The following is an 18,704-nucleotide window of genomic DNA, read 5'->3' on the forward strand; positions in this document are numbered from 1 at the left end:
TGACTAAAACTCCAAAAAGAAAAAGGAGTTGAGCCTCGATTGAGGTAAGGCGTACTTTGTTCGATGAGAGGTGTTTGATGAAAGTCCCATATCGACTAATTTAGGAAATGATTATAGGTATGATACTATTTTTTAATTTTTTGCAAGAAATAACGATAGTTGGCCGTACAAAAGAAAAGTCTAAAAGGGCATGAGCATTATATTTAGAAAAAAATAATGGTTAGATGAACACAACTCTTATATGATATTGTACACTTTGAACATAAGCTCTTATGGTTCTACTGTGAGCTTCTCCAAAAGGTCTCATATCAAAAAAATTAGTATTACTCACTTATAAACCCATAATCATTCTTTAAATTAGCCGATGTGGGACTTCCATCGTCTAACAATAATTACTTTAATTATTTAATCCTTTCTAAACTTTCAATTCTTTTATAATAAATTTTTTAATTTAGGTTCTCCATCAAATCAAATCTTTAAAAAATTAATTAATATATTAGTTATAATTTAATAAAATAAAATTAATTTTTTAAAATAAAAGTTAAGACACTAAATTTATAATTTAAAAATTCGCCAATAAAATTTTATTGGAGAGCACAATTTTTTCTTTTATAATTAAATGTTCATTTTAAAAAATAAATAACTGTACATGAGTAAAAAAAATATAGTAATTTTTTTTATTATTATTTTAACGAATTTGGTAAATTTTATGAAATTCTCGAAATATTGCGATTCAATATGATTTATTTATTTATTATTATTTTTATACTTTTCTCTTTAAGTAAACTGCTTGTGCTTACTGCTTAGGGCTCACCGATCTCCTGCAACTGTTCTCTGAATCCAATCGCAGCTCTCTCTCGATCGTCCCTCGCCTTCAATTTCGTTCACGGCTCTCAATTTCATCGAGGTTCGTTCATAATAATATGTTTGTTTTTAGGATTTGCTTTGCTGATTTGAATGTTTGTTTTGGATTTGCTATCTTCCTCCGTCTCACGAACGATTCGAAGTGAGCAATGATGCAACAAATCTCTCTCTCGCGTTCGTTAAATTTACATTATGAAACCATATTTTCAATTGTGAACTTGTTTTTTTTAGAGAGAATGAATTTTTCTGTACGATTGATGAACTCTGCACTGCAACTTGTTGTCGGCATACGATTTTTTTTTTTTTTTTTTTTTTTTTTGAAATTCCCCACTTGGTTGAAATTAAAAGGGGAAGAAAATTTGTTTTGATTGTTACCTTGTTATTTTCTTTGATAATGACATGATATACATGCAAGAAGACTACTCTTGTTAACCTATATGTGCTTTGGTAATTGGGGTTTTAGGGTTTTACGCTCGGAGGTGGAGAGATGGAAGGTGGCGGAAATCGCCTTCTCCCAGCTGATGCTTTTCCATTGTTCCAGGAAGGTATCGGGTTGGTTTTATCTCGTTGGTCAGCTCTTCAGTTGGCGGTGGACAATGAGTGGGGTGGTCGCGACTCTCGTCGTAAAGTTGAACTATTGTGCTCTGATATTTTCACATGGTTTACTCAGAACAAAGGTGATTTTGCTCCTCCCACTTGAATAACATTGGTACTATCTTCATGCACTGTTTAATTTTGCAAACAATTAAAATACTTTGTTTTACTATAAACATAAAAAAGGAATCCATTAAATGACGAGATCATTGTCTTATAAAGCTCACTGAGGCGTGCGCCTAGGCATGGCCCTTGCGCCTTGCTTCAAAGAAGCAACGTTCCCTTAATGAAGCGTTTTTGAGGCGTTGCTCCTCAAGCCTAATTATTACCTTTAAGCCTTAAGCCTTAAGCCTTAAAAGGGCTATAACGGATATAGTGCTTTTGTGTGCCTTGGGCTGTAAAGAACACTGGGTGAGATTATTTGTATGATTTCTATTAACATCACGACGTTTTGTCTTTGATGTTCAGTTTGGTCAATTAATGATCTGAGTTTTCTTCCTTTAAGAAATTCATTTAGTTCAAATTATTTTCAACTTTTCTAGATGATAGATGATTTGTAGTGGAACTTGATACCATGAAAGCATAACGTTTTTGTCGTTTCTCATTTCAATACTTCATATTGCTTTTTCTATCTGAAAAAGTTGCATTTTTTTATCTTGCAGAGACACTATATATCGATGACTTAGAAATGATTCTTGATGAAACTATGCTTTCGTTGAACACTCAGGTTGATGATGGTAGCATTGAGGAGGTATATTTTATACCGCTCTCGATCCTTGTTTGTCTTTGAGTAAAGCCCTCTTTTTCAGAACTAAGGTTAATAGCATGCCGTTAGTTTAAGACAGTTAATACAAATATTTGTTTGAACTGTGTTGGTGAAATTTATTCTCTTAATCAAATAAATTTATTGTATATTGAGTTTAGTTGTTTACTAGTGGCTAACTACTGTTGATGAATGGCTTTTCTACCTGATTTGATTCTGGATGGTTTTCAATGTGACTTGTGAAACTTGAGTTCTGTTAGAGATATTTTGAAAATTTTGCTTCCACGTCTTAAGAGTCTCGTTGCGTGATGCTTTTGGTTGGAATAGTTCGATATCCTATTAAACTTTTAGCTATTTGTTATGGCTAACTTCAGAAGATAGATGCTTGGAAGACGCGGTGATGGTATAAATAACAACCTAGTGGAACACAATGTAGTTCGTTAGTTTTCGAATCTAATAACCTTTTACATCTATGCTCGAAGTGAATTTATTTTCTCTGTAGTCATTTTCTATGTTCTGCAGAAGTTGACTGGAAAAGCACTTAAAAAGTTCATAATTTCTAATAGATTTGTCTAGTCGCACTTTATACCTGCTCCACATTCACCTTGTTGGTCTCTATCTCTTTTGTTAGAATACTTGGTTGAAGCAGAAAAAAAATGAGATACCGAATAAAATCAGAATTCGAGTATTTACTCTTATTAATGGATTTTTGTTATCTCATATTTAAAATCATCTCTGAGAAGTAAAATATGATACTATCATGTAGCTCGTTCGAGATTTGAGTTATTTACTCTAAATAATGTTCTCTCCCTAATCGTGCAGGTAGCGGAAAAATTGATTTTCATGCATGAGGAGTGTGTGGATGGTAACTTTAGCTCCATCGAAAGGTTAAGACAATCCCCTCTTCTACGAGGTGCTCATTCTCATGTTAGTCAGGTAATGCGAATTTTTGTCATAACCAGTCGGTCGGTTCTTTCGTGGCTCGATTTTGAAGCAAAAAGTATATGTTGAGAAGGAACTCGTTATTCAATAGCGTGATTTTGGTAGTGTTTGTTATTCCTTGAGTCTACATTGTCATAGCTTATGGTGAAAAAACTTGCAATTTTCAGAGAATCTTTCATTCATTGTACAAAAAAAAAACAAAGATTTGGCATTATCATCTAATCTTGGCATTGATTAATTGTAAGGCTATGAGTGATGATGAAGAAGAAGAAGATGATGATGATGATGGTGGAAATGGAAGCGATGGCATGAGAAATGATATGATGGTGGATGCCATACAACAACAACAACAACAACCCAGGGCTGTCAATCAGCCCCGTCCAGAGGCCTCAGCTCCGGCTGAAGATGGATGGGTTCAAGTCACATCAAGAAGAAGTAGTAGGGGTACAAGAAATTAGTCCCAACCTCTCTCAATGTCCACTATTTTCCTACTTTTAATCATCTCTTTACTGGGCACTTACCCATCAATTTTGTTTGGTGTGAAGATATATATATAACATATTAGAATTCAGCTTGTGTTTTTGGAGATATCACAGAAGTATGCCATTGTTTTCGATTATCGTTTTGTTGATTACTCCTATATGTTCATCGAGTTTGGTACTTAGATCGAGTAGCTGCATTTTTTAGTAACGTCCCGAAGACGGGTTGACTGTATTAGAAGAACCAAAGGATTTCGGTTGGTAGATTGATGCCCATTTGAATTTTGGTTTCTTTCTTTGATTATAGATTTTATCTTTATTAAAAAAATATTTAATTTCTTAATCAAACTTTAAGAATATGTTAGAATCATATTTGATTATCTCTATATTCTCTTTAGCTTTGATTGTTTGATTGAGGAGTTTTTCATTTTAATTTGCTAAATATCAAAATAAATATTAATTCCTCTTCGATAAATTTTCATTCCATACGTCGTTTCTCCGACCTCAAGTATCTAAACTCGAGAATCTCGTAGATTAATTTAAATTTAAAAATAGAAATTCAAGTTTTATATGGATTTATTTATATGGATTTATTAGAGGGTTGATTTAATTTATGATTTATTAACATTTAACTTGAATTTCTTAAATATTTATTTTTTTGGAAGCTATTATTATTTCTCTCACAAAAATGCTTAATACTATTATATTTTATTGGTTTAAATCTTATTTTATTTTTATTAAAATTAAGAGAAAATAAAAGACTTAAATATCATTAATCCTTAAAATTACTTTTTACAATATTTTATTATAACAAGTAACAGATTGATTATATACTTGAAATGCATTTTAAATTTTGTATTAAATTTTATATACTAATGCACAATTTGACATACCAATTGTTTGACTAAATATAAAATTAGAATAATAATTAAAATAAATAAATCAAATTCAATATATATATATATATATATATAAAATGATAGGGTGGTGGGTCCGACGTCGAGTGACGTGGAGGACACGTGGAAGCATCCAAGTGTGGATCAGGATATGGTCACAAACTCTGAGTATCCACAAATATAGCGCCTTAGAATCTCCTGTTTCCCGGTGTTCTCTCTTTCATCCTTCCATTTCGCATTACAGAGAGCTCTCAGCAGCTACCCACTCGGCAATGGCGGTCTCCTTCCTCTCTTCCGTGCCTTCTTTTCTTCCTCTTCTTCCTCCTCAAACCGCCATTTCCCCCGCTACTGCACATCCCTTTCACACTGTAAGTCTTTGCTTTCGTTGTTGATGCGAACCGCATTCTTATAGTAATTGATGCCTGATTGCAGATTCTGTCGTGTGAAATTTCAGGCGAGAGTTCGTTGTGGTCAGATCAAAACGGATGCTATTGCTAGCAACGAGGATCGGTTTAGTAGAAGAGATGTTCTTCAAGGTTTCGGTGGTACGATTGCCTTGGTGAGAGCTATTTTTTTTTTTTTTTTCTTTTCTGAATTTCTACATTCTTTTCTCCGTGCCGAGAGAAATGTGTTTGGCGAGTGAGTTAATTCGACTAGTGCACTGCAATTGATTGTTGCTTAGAACTCATAATGTAAGAACAGAGTGAACGATCAAACATTTGTATATGAGCTTGAATGAGTTAGAATGAAGTGATTATGAGTTTCTGCCAGTTTCGACCTCTTCTTAGGGATTACTTGTGAGCTCTGACCATATGGTGGAACCGGCTTTTGCTGCTGATTTAATACAGCGCAGACAGCGATCTGAATTTTTATGTAAGTTATATCAATCTACAATATTGTTTTCCATTTAGCTGTTTGCTTCTATTTTTTATACAATGTCACCCATGTCCTTGTGGTTGAAACATAGAAATTTACTTATAAAGCATGTTCTCTCGACAAATTAAGCATAACTCAACTAATATAAAGCATGTTATCTCTACAAGTTGGAGGTTTGTATGTTCTCCACCCCACTTGTTGAACTGAAAAAATATATTATATATTTTACTTATTTCGCTTTTACGTTACTGATTGCAGCAAATATCAAGGGGACCCTTTTTACTGCTATTAAGGTACTAATCGAATAAACCATTACTAGACTCGAGCTGATAGGCTGGTAGATTTCATCTTTTTTTGGTACATTCTCGACAAATCCTCTTATGTTAAGGTTTGCACATTTGAACTAAGATTCAACATGTGGCTATTAATGTGAAATAAGGAACATTATAGAGATTTGAGCTTTAAGACCTACAACATCACTAGACTAGAAACTTTAAGTAGATTCATGTACATTTGTCAACTTGAGTGTAGCTCAACTACTTAAGGTATATACCTCGACTGAAGTCAAAGGTTCAAAGCCTTACAACACAACAAAGGTTGAACCAAAAATATGAACAAGAGAAGTTACATTTAATCTTGTTATTACATAGTCAAGACATTTTGGTTTTAACTGCTACAATTGTTTTAGCCTGCACATTGAAGTACCTATGCTCTTATAGTCAAACACTTGAGGCGATATTCATTCCCTTTTGTTCTCTGGTTACTTCAGAACAATCCAGACATCGTTCCCTCCCTTTTAACATTAGCTCTGAATGATGCTGTAACTTACGACAAGGTCAGACAAAAATTCTTCCTCTCTTTGAATTTACAAACTGTGCTTGATTTTACTGCATCAACGAACTTGATAGATAGGAAGGAAGATGCTAATATGATCTGTTTCAAGTTTTTAGGCTACTAAAACTGGAGGACCAAATGGATCCATTCGCCTCAGGTACTACATTTTAGATGCCATTTCCTTCTTTCTGAGAGAAACATTGAGATTCACATTCTTTTCACAAAAGACTTTTGCATGTCTGCATCAATGATGATTCACAAACAATTTTCAAGTATGGTATTCTATTATTAGTTTTGAATCATTAACCTTCTACGTTTTTTAGTTCCAACATTCTTTTCAGTCATCATATGGTACTGTGAAGCATAAATAGTATAGTTCAATTTAACTAGCGTCTCAATTGTATAAAATAAATCCTTGCACTTACTTCAATAGTAAATCTATTAACTTCTTTTCCATGCTTTCTGCCATGAAGTTCAGAGATCTCTAGACCTGAAAATGAGAAATTATCTGCTGCTCTGAGTTTTTTAGAGGAAGCAAAGAAGGAAATAGATTCGTACTCTAAGGGTGGGCCCATTTCCTACGCAGATCTTATCCAACTTGCAGGTTTTACACCTTAACAATTTCCATCTCTGAACTACTTCATATATCGTCCAATTTCGTTCTGATACCCTTATTTCTTTGCATTTATTTATTTTTTGTAAATTAGAATCATGCTGGTAGTTAGCTAAGTTGTTAGTGTCAAAGCCCCTTAAAATTATAGAATCTTTCAGTTCCTAGTGGGGATGAGTTGGAGTAAGACGCTGTTTCTAGTCTGAATTTGTATTCCTGTATTCTATTAATGCTATTGCCTTTTATGAGTAAAAGAATAGCAATGAGATCAAGTTAACTTTCTCACTGCAGCACAAAGTGCCGTTAAATCCACTTTTCTAGCTTCTGCCATCAGAAAATGTGGTGGGAATGAAGAAAAGGGACAATTGTTATATTCTGCGTATGGTTCCAGCGGGCAGGTTAGTTTCTTTGTATACTAATGCTGCATGAACATCTGAATGTTTACCACAAATATACTTAACTAGTGCATGCATGAGCCTGCAAAAGTGTCACTGGGTCACCCGCTGACAAACTTACATAGACTCACTCGAACATCCATTCTCCCACTGTGGGTATGATTGGATGGATGTTAGAGTGAGGATCTCTCGGCAGTTCAGCTAGAGGTTTGGCAACCCTCTATGTGTCTGATTCTTGAAGTCCACGTTTCTTCTTAAATCTACTAAGTAGTTCTTAGGTGACCAAAGCCATGCAATCAAACTGATCTTGTCAAGAGGTATTAGAGTGAATAGGTTATTCAGAAAGAATGTTTCTGGGTACCAAAGTTATTGAAATAATCTTGAAAAGTAGTTTCTTGCATCTGTTTATTCCCAACAGAAGATTGTGCCAACTCCATTGAAGAGCATGTTTAAGTCATCACCATAAGTTGTTTGAGATTTCTTGGCCTTCATCCAAGTGGAAGAGAACAGACACTTTGTTCTGAGAATTGCAGTCTGTTCATAAGCAGATAAATGCTCTAGGGTAGAGCTCAATGAACTTTGTGTCCAAAAGGTGTGCATTTTCCATATTTTTATTATTTGGGGCATAACACAAACAAAAATCTTTCCTTGTGCCTACAGTGGGGCTTGTTTGAGAGGGAATTTGGAAGATCAGATACTGAAGCGCCTGATCCTGAGGGAAGGGTTCCCATCTGGGGGAAAGCTAGCGTTCAGGAAATGAAAGAAAAGTTCTCTAATATTGGATTTGGTCCCCGACAGGTATGTTCCTTAATTTAGTGTTCCATCTGAAATACTTTGCTGCCTTACAAGTAGTAATCTGTCCATATATATATATCAAAAAACTTAATTGGTATCTGTATAGAAGTAAAATAAAATGAAAAACAATTATATGCTGGACGACTTTGAGCTCATTCTTATGAAATCTAATAATGCTGTCTAGCAAAATAATTATCATAGAGCATTATTAGATTTAGGCTCTATGGTAATGCTGTCTAGCAAGATGAAATCTAAACACATTTCAACGTTATGGTAAATGCACTTCCCATAACCTAAACTGCCTTTTGTACTTGAGTGGTCTAACAAATATAAAACTTGTCTCTTTTCATTTTCTTCATTAAGTTCTTGTTCGTGCAGCATCTCTTGGGGATTTCATGTCTCGTGTTTGTTTTTTCAGTCAAAATATATTCTTATTACTTAACACATCAAACAAATTCCATAGTGTATTTTTATCTGAGTCATTGTAAAATCAATCTAGCCATTTGATTCATAAAACATTCTCCGAATCCTTTGTCATTGTTGCTTTTTTCTTTCTTTTCTAATCATTTTTCACTTAACTCACATCTTAATAGATTATATGCTTGGAGGATGAACTAAGTTTTCCTTTTTTACTGGATGATTAATGTGCTTTGAAGTTAAAGAGACAAAACTACTAAAACAAAAGACTAAACATGTGTGGCTGAAATTATCTTTAGATGTTTTGTTTGTTTTATAAGTGATCGAATGCTAAAGCTTCATTCGAACTTTCATCAGCTAGCTGTTCTGTCAGCATTTCTGGGTCCTGATCAAACAGCAATCGAGGAATTGCTAGCCTCAGATCCTGATGTTCTTCCATGGGTCCAAAAGTATCAACGTAGCCGTGAAACAGTATCCCAGACTGATTATGAGGTGAGCACATGATTATTTATTTCTTTTCAATTCAACATTAAAATAGATGAAACTTAAGTCCAGTCTTGAGAATGTCTAGTTTTGCAATCAATTTAATCAAGTCTTTACATATTTGAATCTAATATATATTTTCATTTGACCTTATATCCTCAAACTCGGATCTACTTCCAGGTTGATCTAATTACCACTCTGACAAAAATAAGTAGGTTGGGACAACAGATAAATTACGAAGCTTATACCTATCCAGTTAAGAAAGTTGATTTGAGCAAACTCAAGTTATAACGAGTTTCAAGAGGACAATTAAACTTGAAGATGGCTACTATCCCTTTTGTAATCGGTTGTACAGCAGGCATTTCGACAATTGTATGGGAAGTTGATTTGAAGGCTAATTAGCCATAGTTTATACAATTTGAAACATTTAATTTGTTGTAATCTTCTAAAATACTTCGTTCCAATTCTATTCATTCTCGTAAGGGAATGGGACTTTTCCAAAGAATTGCAGTGACTCCCCCTTAAAAAAGATTATAATTACGAGTCAAAAGTCTAAGCGGTAAGTAGATATCCTAGTTTGTGGCTATGCCCTCCGAAAGGGAGCGAGCATTTAAAATTATACAACAGCAAAGAAATGGGCTATTTACTCCGAATGAAATGAACTCTATAATTTACTCTACTCAAAGATAGCGTGCAACAGCAAAGCCCACCACTAGTAGATATTTTCCTCTTTAGGTCTTTCTTTTTTTACTTCCCCTCAAGATTTTTAAAACGCGTATGCTAGGGAGAAGGTTTCACACCCTTATAAAAAATGTTTTGTTTTTCTCCCCAACTAATGTGGGATCTCACACAACGTCAAAGATACGGCTATGTTTAGAAGAAACTACTCTAAGGAAAATGTAAATAAGAGTCAAGTGCTTAAAAGCCAACCAAATGGTCAAATATAATGTAGTAATCAGCTGCAATAACTTAAAACATTTTAAGCTACACATATCTCAATATTTTAATGTGGAAACCAATTAGCTAAGTACCAGAAATGGGAGAACTAAGATGGGAGATTTATTGGATGATCCGTGGCCAGCATGAATTTCTTTCAATTCCTCACTCTTTCACCATAAATAGACTGTGTGCTGCAAAAATTGAAACTTTTGGGAAACTCAGGACGCTATGTGGATGTGGGAGCAATAATCTCTAGTCCGCCCATGAAAGGCCTCAATGGCTCAGGAATAATCACAGAGCCATCCTCCTGCTGATAATTCTCAAGCAAGCAAACAATCATTCTTGGCACTGCACAAGCTGTTGCATTCAATGTGTGAACAAACTGTGTGGGCGCCAGATTGCCTTTACTCTTCTTCTTTGAAGTTGTCGGTATCGATTCTTGTGGACGATATCGGATTCCTAATCTGCGGCTTTGGTAGTCGGTACAATTTGATGCACTTGATATCTGTTGTGGACAGGATAGGATGTACAAGTATAAGACAATTTAACTCTAATCGTACCCCAACCGCAGAGAGTAGGAGAAAAACGAGTACCTCACCGTACCGTCCTAGACCTGGCATCCATGCCTCCACGTCAAATTTTCGATAAGCTGGTGCACCTAAATCTCCGGAAGCCATATCCAAGGTCCTGCAAAGAGGAGGCATTGAAATGAAATGGGGCAACCGAAAACAGGTGTTATTCAAACAATACAGTGACAATAAAGATAACTAAAACCCAAATAAATGCAGGTTCTCACTTGAAATGCAATCCCAGTGATGTGAAAAGGTCCTCTTCAATACTAATGAGTTCTTCGAGGTAGGACTCGCTATCTTCAGGTCGACATAATATAAACATTTCTACCTTGCTGAACTGGTGGACTCGATACAGGCCCCTGCTCAGCATTATATTTATATATCAAACACTTGATAGAGAACAGACATCAAAAGTAATAACAAGAGTGCTATAAACGATGTGACGCAGGTTCACAGGTTGTTCATTTATAAGGAGATGAAGTTATCAAACGACAGTGGAATCACAGCCTTAAAGGTGTTGATTTAGGAAAGAGATTCATTATATAAGATAGTCATTGAGAGAAAAGAAAACAGTCTAGGAAGCATGTCGGCGTGTACCTGGTTGCGGCTCCAGCAGCACCTGCCTCGGTTCGAAAGCAATGAGAATAAGCAACATACTTCAAAGGTAGTGAAGACTCAGCAAGGATAGAATCCATGTGAATTCCCCCTACAGGAATCTCTGCAGTACCGATGAGGCACTGGTCACTTCCCTCAATAGAATAAACCTGCCAAGCACAAGTGAGTATGGAAAGATGGAAACTAAACGCTCTTCCAAATAATGGACACCTCTCACTCTATTCAAACATTTTACTCCCTGGGTCATGTCTGCAATGGTCAAGTCTATACTCTGCTCAACATCTAAGTCTAAGGCCTTGAAAACAAGTAGCATCTCAATACGACTCAATAGAAGTTCAAAATATACAAGGTTGACTGAGAAGTTATCTCAAAACGATGAAACTAGCAGTCAAACACCTCGGAGATTATTGCTTTAACTTTCTCTGCATGGTACGTTAAAAATACAAAAACCGAGAAGGGGTTAGAGAAAAGTTGCAAAACCTGAGTATTTTCACCACGAGGTTGAAATCCACACTTCTCAACAACTGAGGACCTCACAATTTCTGGGGTTATCACAGGAGTAAAGCCCCTTTTCATTACTTCTGAGAGTGTCCAGCTGATTAGACCCATCTCCAAGGTTACTGCAGCATTTTTCAGGTAATAGAACTTAGATCCACTGACCTGTATAAGCCACAGCAACATTACAATAAGGCAGTTCCCACTACCATAAATTTATTGAACTAATAAAAGTTCGAAATAGGACTAAGCAGAGTTATAGATCATGGATTGGATTTCTCAAACTAAACAAAAGTTGCAAAGTCCGATAAACAATTCCATTTGCGCCATAACTGGACATTTATAACTACACGGTCTGAACAACTAAACTAGTACTCATGAACATAGCAAGATAAGCAAAGACTTGTAATTATCATGTCATGCAACAAAACTATAAGCTTGATAATTCAAAATTTAAATTATTTATCTCTTAAAGATAGTCCTCCAATTTATAACATAGAATGATAAGCATTAACCAAAAATAAGATAGAGAGAATGTTTTGTGAAGATTTAAAGTCAAACAATAGCTTTCTTCGTAAAACATTCCAAATATACATGACAAGGTGAACTAGTAACTCCTCTTGGGTATCTTAAATTGAACAAGGATTGTACCTCAGCAGCAGCATCAAAATCAAAAAGGTTTAGCTGCTTCCCAAGTTCAAGATGATCTTTAACAGAAAAACCGAACTCTCTTGGGCTACCGACCTACAAGAGAGAATGCAGGACATAAAACACAACATCCAGAAGAATTGGGGTTAGGAAATATAATAAAGAGTTGTGAAAAGCAGAAATACCGTCTTTCTTATTATCGAGCAGTCCTCCCCTCCGATTGGAACATCGGGATGGGTGATGTTTGGTATGCATTGTGCTTCTTGTTGAAGCTGATCTGTTAGTTTAAGAAGGTTTTCTTCCAAAGAAACCAATCCTTCCTTCAAATTCTTTCCTGGAAAGAGAACACCAAAGTGAATTCGATAACACGGAAATTGAAAATGAAGCTAATGACGTGTTCGAAAAATGCATGTACCTTCCTCTATGAGTTTTTGTCGCTCAGATGGTTCCAGCTTCCCTTTCATCTTGTTTGCAACCATGTTCCTTTCAGCACGAAGCCGCTCAACTTCCTGATCTCTGTGTGTAACAATTAGTTAAGCATTGATTTAAAGTGGCGAAAAACTAGTTTGATAGTCTGTCCTCGTGTATAGTTGAGCAACAAAAAATTTGATGAAAATATCAATACACATTATAATGCAGCTACAATGGTGCAAGAACTATTACAGAAAAGAAAAGTAACAAAAAGTAACAAAAAAAAAATCAAAAAAATCAAAATCTAACCTTCTGAAGATTTAGCATTTTGTCATACAGTTGGAGCACAAGTTCCAAATTGGCACCAGACTTCCGATTCTCTATATTTGCAGCCACCAAATCCTTGTTATCCCTAATCCACTTGAAATCTATCGAAGCTTTCCATTGAGGCTTCCCAACTAATCCAATCCAAGAACAGAATAATAACAACATCGAACACTCATTTCTCACAAAGTAAATTGGAGTAATCAATCACCATGTTAACAACAAAATAACAATATGAGAAAATGAAAATACCGATTTCTTCTCCGGCGGTTGCAGTTGGAGGATCGACTTGGACTGCCGAAAATGAGAGAGCTCGAACAAGCAATGGACATGGAGGTTTCCGGTTACGGAAACAAGGATGAAGAGAATTGAGAGAAGCAGTTTTGGTAGGTAGCCTGAAAATAAGACGGGAAGTCGTCGGAAAGGCGGCGAGCTTAAGGGTTTGCAAAGATGTGGCGCTGAATGAGGAATGAAATCCCATTGTTGGAGCTCTGCGGAAGCTTTTGCTCGGCGGGAAGGTATGGAAGTAGCGGATGGCTGCCCTTGCCTCAATTATCTTCAGGGAGAAATGAGGAGATGAATTGAAAATAAATTAAAAAAATTATTTATTATTTTAAATTTAAATATTATTTAACTAAGTTTCCTCTATGGGACCACTGGTCTGGGCCAGGGTCCTTATTGGCACATTGCCCAATGTCTACCCCCTCTGGACGATGTGCCACCCTTCTCGCCGTTCTCCGAAGGGGTAGACACGAGGCAATGTGCCAGTAAGGACGATGGGCCCCAAAGAGGATGGATTTGGGGGCGATCCCACGTCGATTGGAGGAAGGAAGGAGTGCCAGCGAGGACGTTGACTCCGAAGGGGGTGGATTGTGATGTCCCACGTTGGTCGGGAGGAGAACAAACCACGTTTATAAGGGTGTGGAAACCTTCCACTAGCAGACACGTTTTAAAAACCTTGAGGGGAAGCCCGAAATGAAAAGCCCCGACAGTATCTACTAGCGGTGGATCTGGGCAGTTACATGTTTAAAATATATTATACCAAAATAATATATAAGTATATGAAAATTATTTTTTTATTATTTTTTTTTTTTCTCAATCCCTTTCTAAAATATTATTTTAAAAATTGATATGTAATTCAAAAATAAATTATTAAATAAAAAATTAGTGACTAAATATAGCCTAAAAATTTGAATCGGGCATCCTAAATAGCCTATAATTCTTATGAAAAATATATAAAAGCCAATAATTAAATTACAAAAAATTGTAATTTTTATGAGATTTAATTAAAAAAAAAATATGAAAATTATTTGTTTCGTTTTTTAAATTAAAACAAAATATTGTTAATAAAATCTCCAAAAATCCCTAAAAATACGGAAGTAATCAATTCATTCACGTAGCCGTTCGTATCGGCCGACGGTCTTTCCACGGTCAAAGTACGGTCTTCAAAGCCGTTACCACTCGGACGCCCGCGGCTTGCATATATATATATTTCTCCCCCGCTGTCACTCTCTTATTCCGCACATTCTCACAGCGTTCTCCATCAACGGCCTCTTACCTCTTGAGTGTTCGTTTGATCATTACCAGGCAATCGGAGGAAGAGAGAGCAGAATCGAAAGAAGTTTTTGGCCGCGTCTCGGTGATGAAAAACAGAGGTAATTGAACTTCGTTTCAGCCTTTTAATTGTATGAGTAGTTTGGTCTTGACTATTCTGTTCTGAGTTCGAAATTGTTAGGGTTCAACCGGCTATTCCGATTTAGGGGTTAATTGGAGAAATTCAGAGATTGATCAAAGGATTGTTCGTTTTTTTTCGTTTTTTTTTTTTTTTGCCTAATTTGTATTTTTCGTGGTTTCGATTACGGAGGATTCGGGATTTTCGATTACAGAGGTTACGTGATTATGATCTTGGACTCTTCGTTTTATTCCTCGTCATATTCTATCTCTTCTCTACGTGAGGAGCCAGGGGATGAACCTGATATTCAAATTTATGTGTTGGCAGAAGCAGAGGAGGACGGCGAACTCTGTACGTCATTGAGATTGGTTATATGACAACAGAGAGGGGAAGAACGCAGCAGTTGCTCTCGATGAAGTGATTGCTGGGGCAAAATTAAAGCAATTGGTCCTGTCATTGTGGCCGGTGGGATTTTGGCATCTGCTAGGAAGACTGGTATGATTCCAAGCCCTATGCTGTAAGGTTGAATTTTTTGTTGATGTTTTTGGGTGTCTGGGAAGTAATTGTTGTTTTTATTTATTTATTATTGTTTGTTGGCTGTGAAGTTGTGTATTGTAGCTTTAGCAAACATTGTAGTCAAATGCACAAACAGAGCAGGGATTATGTGATGTTATATTTTTCAGTATTTGCTTGTCAAAACCATAAGTTCTGGAAAGTACGATTTGATGGTCTCTTATTTTTTATTTGTATGTGATTTCAAACGTAGTGAAGTGTTTTACTTAAATTTCTGCACTAATTAGTTCTAGCCAATACATTTGAGACCAAGGTTGAGGTTATCTTGTTGTTATATGCATTTGTGCACACACTTCCAACATGGAAAAGATACTTTTAGGATTTTCAAACTAGTTATTGTTTTTACGATTGATGAAGTTTGTTAGGTTTCATTTTGCTCTTCATCTACTGAGTTTTTGTGAACAAGCTTTTTGGTTTGCTAACATTCGTGTAGGTCACAACCATGAACGATATGAGAGATATACTAGTGCTTGGATCAATTTCTGAGACTGATAGCAATCAATTTGTTGATATTGAAGGTACTTTAACCATTTCTTTGTCTAACTTGAACGATTTGTCTGTATTGAAGATTAATGCATAATTATTTTTTTCATTGATGATATAGGACGGTCCGGTTCATGTAAAGTTTGTAGCAAACAGGGGTGCATAAAATATAACCACACAATCCACAGAGGTGAGCCATTGTTTTTACATCACTTTTACCATTCTAGTAGGCAATGAAAGAAAGCATCCAAAAATAATTCTAGTGAACAAAATAAAATGATCCAGTGGTCAAAAGAAGCTACATAGGATCGAGTGGTCACTTGACAAGGTGCAAAAATGTTTGAATGGGATTTGGAAATTGAATGACACTATAAAATTATTCACGATAAACCATGTTGGAATATTTTATGCATATGCAATAAAATGATTTAATTCTTCAAAATTTTCAAAGTTGATATTTGGTGCCTATTTAACTCCGTGCATGAAAGTTATAGATTGGCCTACCAAATTTGGATCATGCAATATTATTTTAGATTATTCTATTCATACAATTTGATTTCTAAGAACAACAAGCTTTTACACGTCAAACTCTACCAAATGTTCACTTTCAATGGTTTCAAATTATCCATATCTCATCAGTTTGACATTATTTCTCATATTTCATTTGCTAATGCTGAAGGTTTTGGTTAATAACTATGTTATGAAAATTTCAGATGGAAATGGAGGATGTAGATGAAGACAATAAAATTGAGGTCATTCTACAAGGAATCCAACTCCGGTTGCTACTTTCAACGCTCCATCATGTAAGTAATTTTCTACTTGACATCATGAACTACCATATGTGTGACTGCAATGTTATGGTCCTAATAAGGTTAGGTTACTATGTTTAATCTTCATTATGTCTTTGTTTTTCCTTTTTAATGTTCCTTGTGCTGCCGATGTCATGTTTTTGTCTCAAGAGTAAATGGTCAAACTACGATAAAGGATTGTAATGAATGTAGTTGAAAGAGGTTCATGAGTAATGAATTAAGTACATTTATGGGTGTTTTAGGTGTTGATGTAATAAGGCTACACCTCACCCCAAGGTCTTCCAATCTCTTTAGAAATCCTCTGGTTTCTTTCAACCTAAGAATCCCATAAAATTGCAGAAAACAACCTCTTCTTCTTGAAAAGGGGATGAAGAAGAAGCTCTTCCCCCATGGAACTACAACCTGTAGGTTGGGCAAGACCACAGGAGAGATGGTTTTGATCCTCGGTCATTCCTTACTAAAGATACAACTCTAGGGCCTAATCTAAAGGGGTGAATTCCTTTTTGTCTAAAGAGTTCTTGTGATTCTTTGAATTGGAGATCATGATTAAGCAACTAAGGAGATTTATTTTAGGGCAAGTGAGGAAACCTCCGTTATTTGTGTGATAATGAGGAAAGAAAGATTGTAAAGATCAGCAAATTGGATGAAGTTTTATAAGAATAGACAAAGATATATCCTTAGGATTGTTGACGATTTTCCATGGATATTGATATGAGAAGATAACACTAGAGGTTATGTTCTAAAAGGGAAAAAGACATATGAAGCATGGAGTATGGTGGATAGAGGACTACGTATTGAATACAAATCCAAAATAAAAAATTGGATTGAATTGGTCTATAAGCTGTATAATGGACAATCTTTTGGGTTTGTTGAGTTTAATAGTTATGTATATAAGGAAGAAGGAAGGTAAGTTTGGATAAGAGATTAGGTTTGTTGAGTTTAATGATTGAAGAGTTCTTGCCATTCTTTTGATGAAAGATTAACAAAAGGCTTATGAAGTGTTAAGATAATGCACATAGACCTTGGAATTGGCGGTGATTTTCGATGGAGATTCATATGAGAAGATAAAAACAAAGATTATGTGCATAAAAGGGGGAAGATAGAAATTGCCAATGATTTGCCATGGAGATTCATATGAGAAGATAAAAGTGAAGATTATGTACATAAAAAGTGGAAATACAGAATTGCCGATGATTTATCGTGGAGATTCATATCAGAAATTTTTTGTGGATGGATGGATCGTAAAAAGAGGTTTGTGAAATGTTAAAAGGAAGGAGCACTAGAATAAAAGAATTTGGGTAATTGGTACTAAAGAAAAGTTACTTTCTATTTGGTTTATAAGTTAGATACTAGTCAATCTCTTAGATTTTGTGAGTTCGATGGTTATGCATGTAATGGAAGGATAGAAGATAAATTTGGATATGAGATTTGTGGGTTAAAAGTGTGAGATTGGACAACCAAGTTGATAATGGACCATCTTTTAAATTTTTTGTTGATGGTTATGTATGAAAGTACGGAATAAGGATAAGTTTGGATACAAGAATTTGGTTTAAAGTATGAGATTGGAGTTCCAAGTTTTGATTGATGGTTTCTTTCCATTCTTCAGATCGAAAACAATGTTTGAGGTAGTATTGTCTTATAAGCTTTAATTTGGGACAAGTTAATAAAGTATGACAATTCGTTTTATGGGTTTCTTTAAAAAATTGAATGAGATGATATCCTTACTTAAAAGAGGAAAAAGATCCATTTGGTGTGGTAAATGGAGTACTATGTTGGAATAGACATGGAAAAAGATAAATTGTTGGAATCAAGGAATAAGATGTCATAAGAATCAAGGACCCTTGGAAAGTGAAAAAGTTTTTGGATCCAGGAAGAAGGGATGACAAAAATGGACGGTCCCTTGAATTTCTTTTGATTTATGGTTATGTATGAAAGGACAAAAGAAAGATTAGTTTGGATACAAGAATTTTGGTTTAAAGTATGAGATTGGAGTTCAAGTTATGATTATGATTCAAGATTTCTTTCCATTTCTCGGATTGAAAATAATGTTTGAGATAGTATTGTCTTATAAGGATTAATTTGGGGCAAGTGAATAAAGTATGACGATGGTGAAATATGGTACTTTCTTATATTACCGTTCTATGGAATAAGATGTCATAAGCTAGAAGGGATCACAAAAAGAGGTTTGTGAAGGTTTGTGAAATTTAGAAGAAGG

At 35.3% G+C, this 18,704-nt stretch overlaps 3 protein-coding genes and 1 long non-coding RNA gene across 6 annotated transcripts; 3 read left to right on the top strand and 1 right to left on the bottom strand.

Moving 5' to 3' along the window:
• Window positions 1-750: 750 nt before the first annotated feature.
• On the top strand, window positions 751-3,782 carry LOC111788295 (uncharacterized). Its single transcript, XM_023668619.2, has 5 exons — window positions 751-907; window positions 1,328-1,541; window positions 2,121-2,209; window positions 3,044-3,157; window positions 3,409-3,782. The coding sequence occupies exons 2-5, from the start codon at window positions 1,352-1,354 to the stop codon at window positions 3,619-3,621; spliced, it is 606 nt and encodes a 201-aa protein (XP_023524387.1). The 5' UTR covers window positions 751-907; window positions 1,328-1,351; the 3' UTR covers window positions 3,622-3,782.
• A 940-nt stretch (window positions 3,783-4,722) lies between these two features.
• LOC111788220 (thylakoid lumenal 29 kDa protein, chloroplastic) lies at window positions 4,723-9,453 on the top strand. Its single transcript, XM_023668498.2, has 11 exons — window positions 4,723-4,906; window positions 4,993-5,097; window positions 5,327-5,411; window positions 5,673-5,707; window positions 6,184-6,249; window positions 6,365-6,405; window positions 6,722-6,852; window positions 7,150-7,256; window positions 7,914-8,051; window positions 8,823-8,957; window positions 9,129-9,453. The coding sequence occupies exons 1-11, from the start codon at window positions 4,811-4,813 to the stop codon at window positions 9,237-9,239; spliced, it is 1,050 nt and encodes a 349-aa protein (XP_023524266.1). The 5' UTR covers window positions 4,723-4,810; the 3' UTR covers window positions 9,240-9,453.
• Window positions 9,454-9,846: 393 nt separating this feature from the next.
• SRS (Seryl-tRNA synthetase) lies at window positions 9,847-13,522 on the bottom strand. Of its 2 annotated transcripts, none has more exons than XM_023668373.2 (10): window positions 13,205-13,451; window positions 12,938-13,086; window positions 12,633-12,726; window positions 12,403-12,551; window positions 12,221-12,313; window positions 11,555-11,734; window positions 11,057-11,223; window positions 10,684-10,818; window positions 10,481-10,574; window positions 9,847-10,392 (listed from the first exon to the last, which is right to left on the bottom strand). In XM_023668373.2, the coding sequence occupies exons 1-10, from the start codon at window positions 13,431-13,433 to the stop codon at window positions 10,114-10,116; spliced, it is 1,569 nt and encodes a 522-aa protein (XP_023524141.2). In that variant the 5' UTR covers window positions 13,434-13,451; the 3' UTR covers window positions 9,847-10,113. The 2 variants fall into 2 exon arrangements, with proteins under 2 accessions (XP_023524141.2, XP_023524142.2); XM_023668374.2 differs by having other exon boundaries at window positions 10,153-10,392; window positions 10,486-10,574; window positions 13,205-13,522.
• Window positions 13,523-14,387: 865 nt separating this feature from the next.
• Window positions 14,388-16,804, top strand: LOC111788350 (uncharacterized). Of its 2 annotated transcripts, XR_015419890.1 has the most exons (5): window positions 14,389-14,607; window positions 14,952-15,119; window positions 15,631-15,715; window positions 15,802-15,870; window positions 16,394-16,804. It is a non-coding gene; the product is annotated as an uncharacterized LOC111788350 (long non-coding RNA). The 2 variants fall into 2 exon arrangements; XR_002814146.2 differs by lacking the exon at window positions 15,631-15,715 and having other exon boundaries at window positions 14,388-14,607.
• Window positions 16,805-18,704: the final 1,900 nt, after the last annotated feature.

This window comes from Cucurbita pepo, chromosome 2 (assembly GCF_057944985.1).
Source record: "Cucurbita pepo subsp. pepo isolate OVF chromosome 2, ASM5794498v1, whole genome shotgun sequence".
Classification (NCBI taxonomy): Eukaryota; Viridiplantae; Streptophyta; class Magnoliopsida; order Cucurbitales; family Cucurbitaceae; genus Cucurbita; species Cucurbita pepo.

Coding starts and splice junctions, on each gene's coding strand:
- SRS (XM_023668373.2), bottom strand. CDS start 13,433: ATGGGATTTCATTCCTCATTCAGCGCCACATCTTTGCAAACCCTTAAG. Junction 11,735..12,220: donor ATTTTGATGCTGCTGCTGAG/GTACAATCCTTG, acceptor TGGCTTATACAG/GTCAGTGGATCTAAGTTCTA. Junction 10,819..11,056: donor GCTGCTGGAGCCGCAACCAG/GTACACGCCGAC, acceptor AATGCTGAGCAG/GGGCCTGTATCGAGTCCACC.
- LOC111788220 (XM_023668498.2), top strand. CDS start 4,811: ATGGCGGTCTCCTTCCTCTCTTCCGTGCCTTCTTTTCTTCCTCTTCTT. Junction 5,412..5,672: donor ACAGCGATCTGAATTTTTAT/GTAAGTTATATC, acceptor TACTGATTGCAG/CAAATATCAAGGGGACCCTT. Junction 5,708..6,183: donor CCCTTTTTACTGCTATTAAG/GTACTAATCGAA, acceptor TGGTTACTTCAG/AACAATCCAGACATCGTTCC.
- LOC111788295 (XM_023668619.2), top strand. CDS start 1,352: ATGGAAGGTGGCGGAAATCGCCTTCTCCCAGCTGATGCTTTTCCATTG. Junction 1,542..2,120: donor ATGGTTTACTCAGAACAAAG/GTGATTTTGCTC, acceptor TTTATCTTGCAG/AGACACTATATATCGATGAC. Junction 2,210..3,043: donor ATGATGGTAGCATTGAGGAG/GTATATTTTATA, acceptor CTAATCGTGCAG/GTAGCGGAAAAATTGATTTT.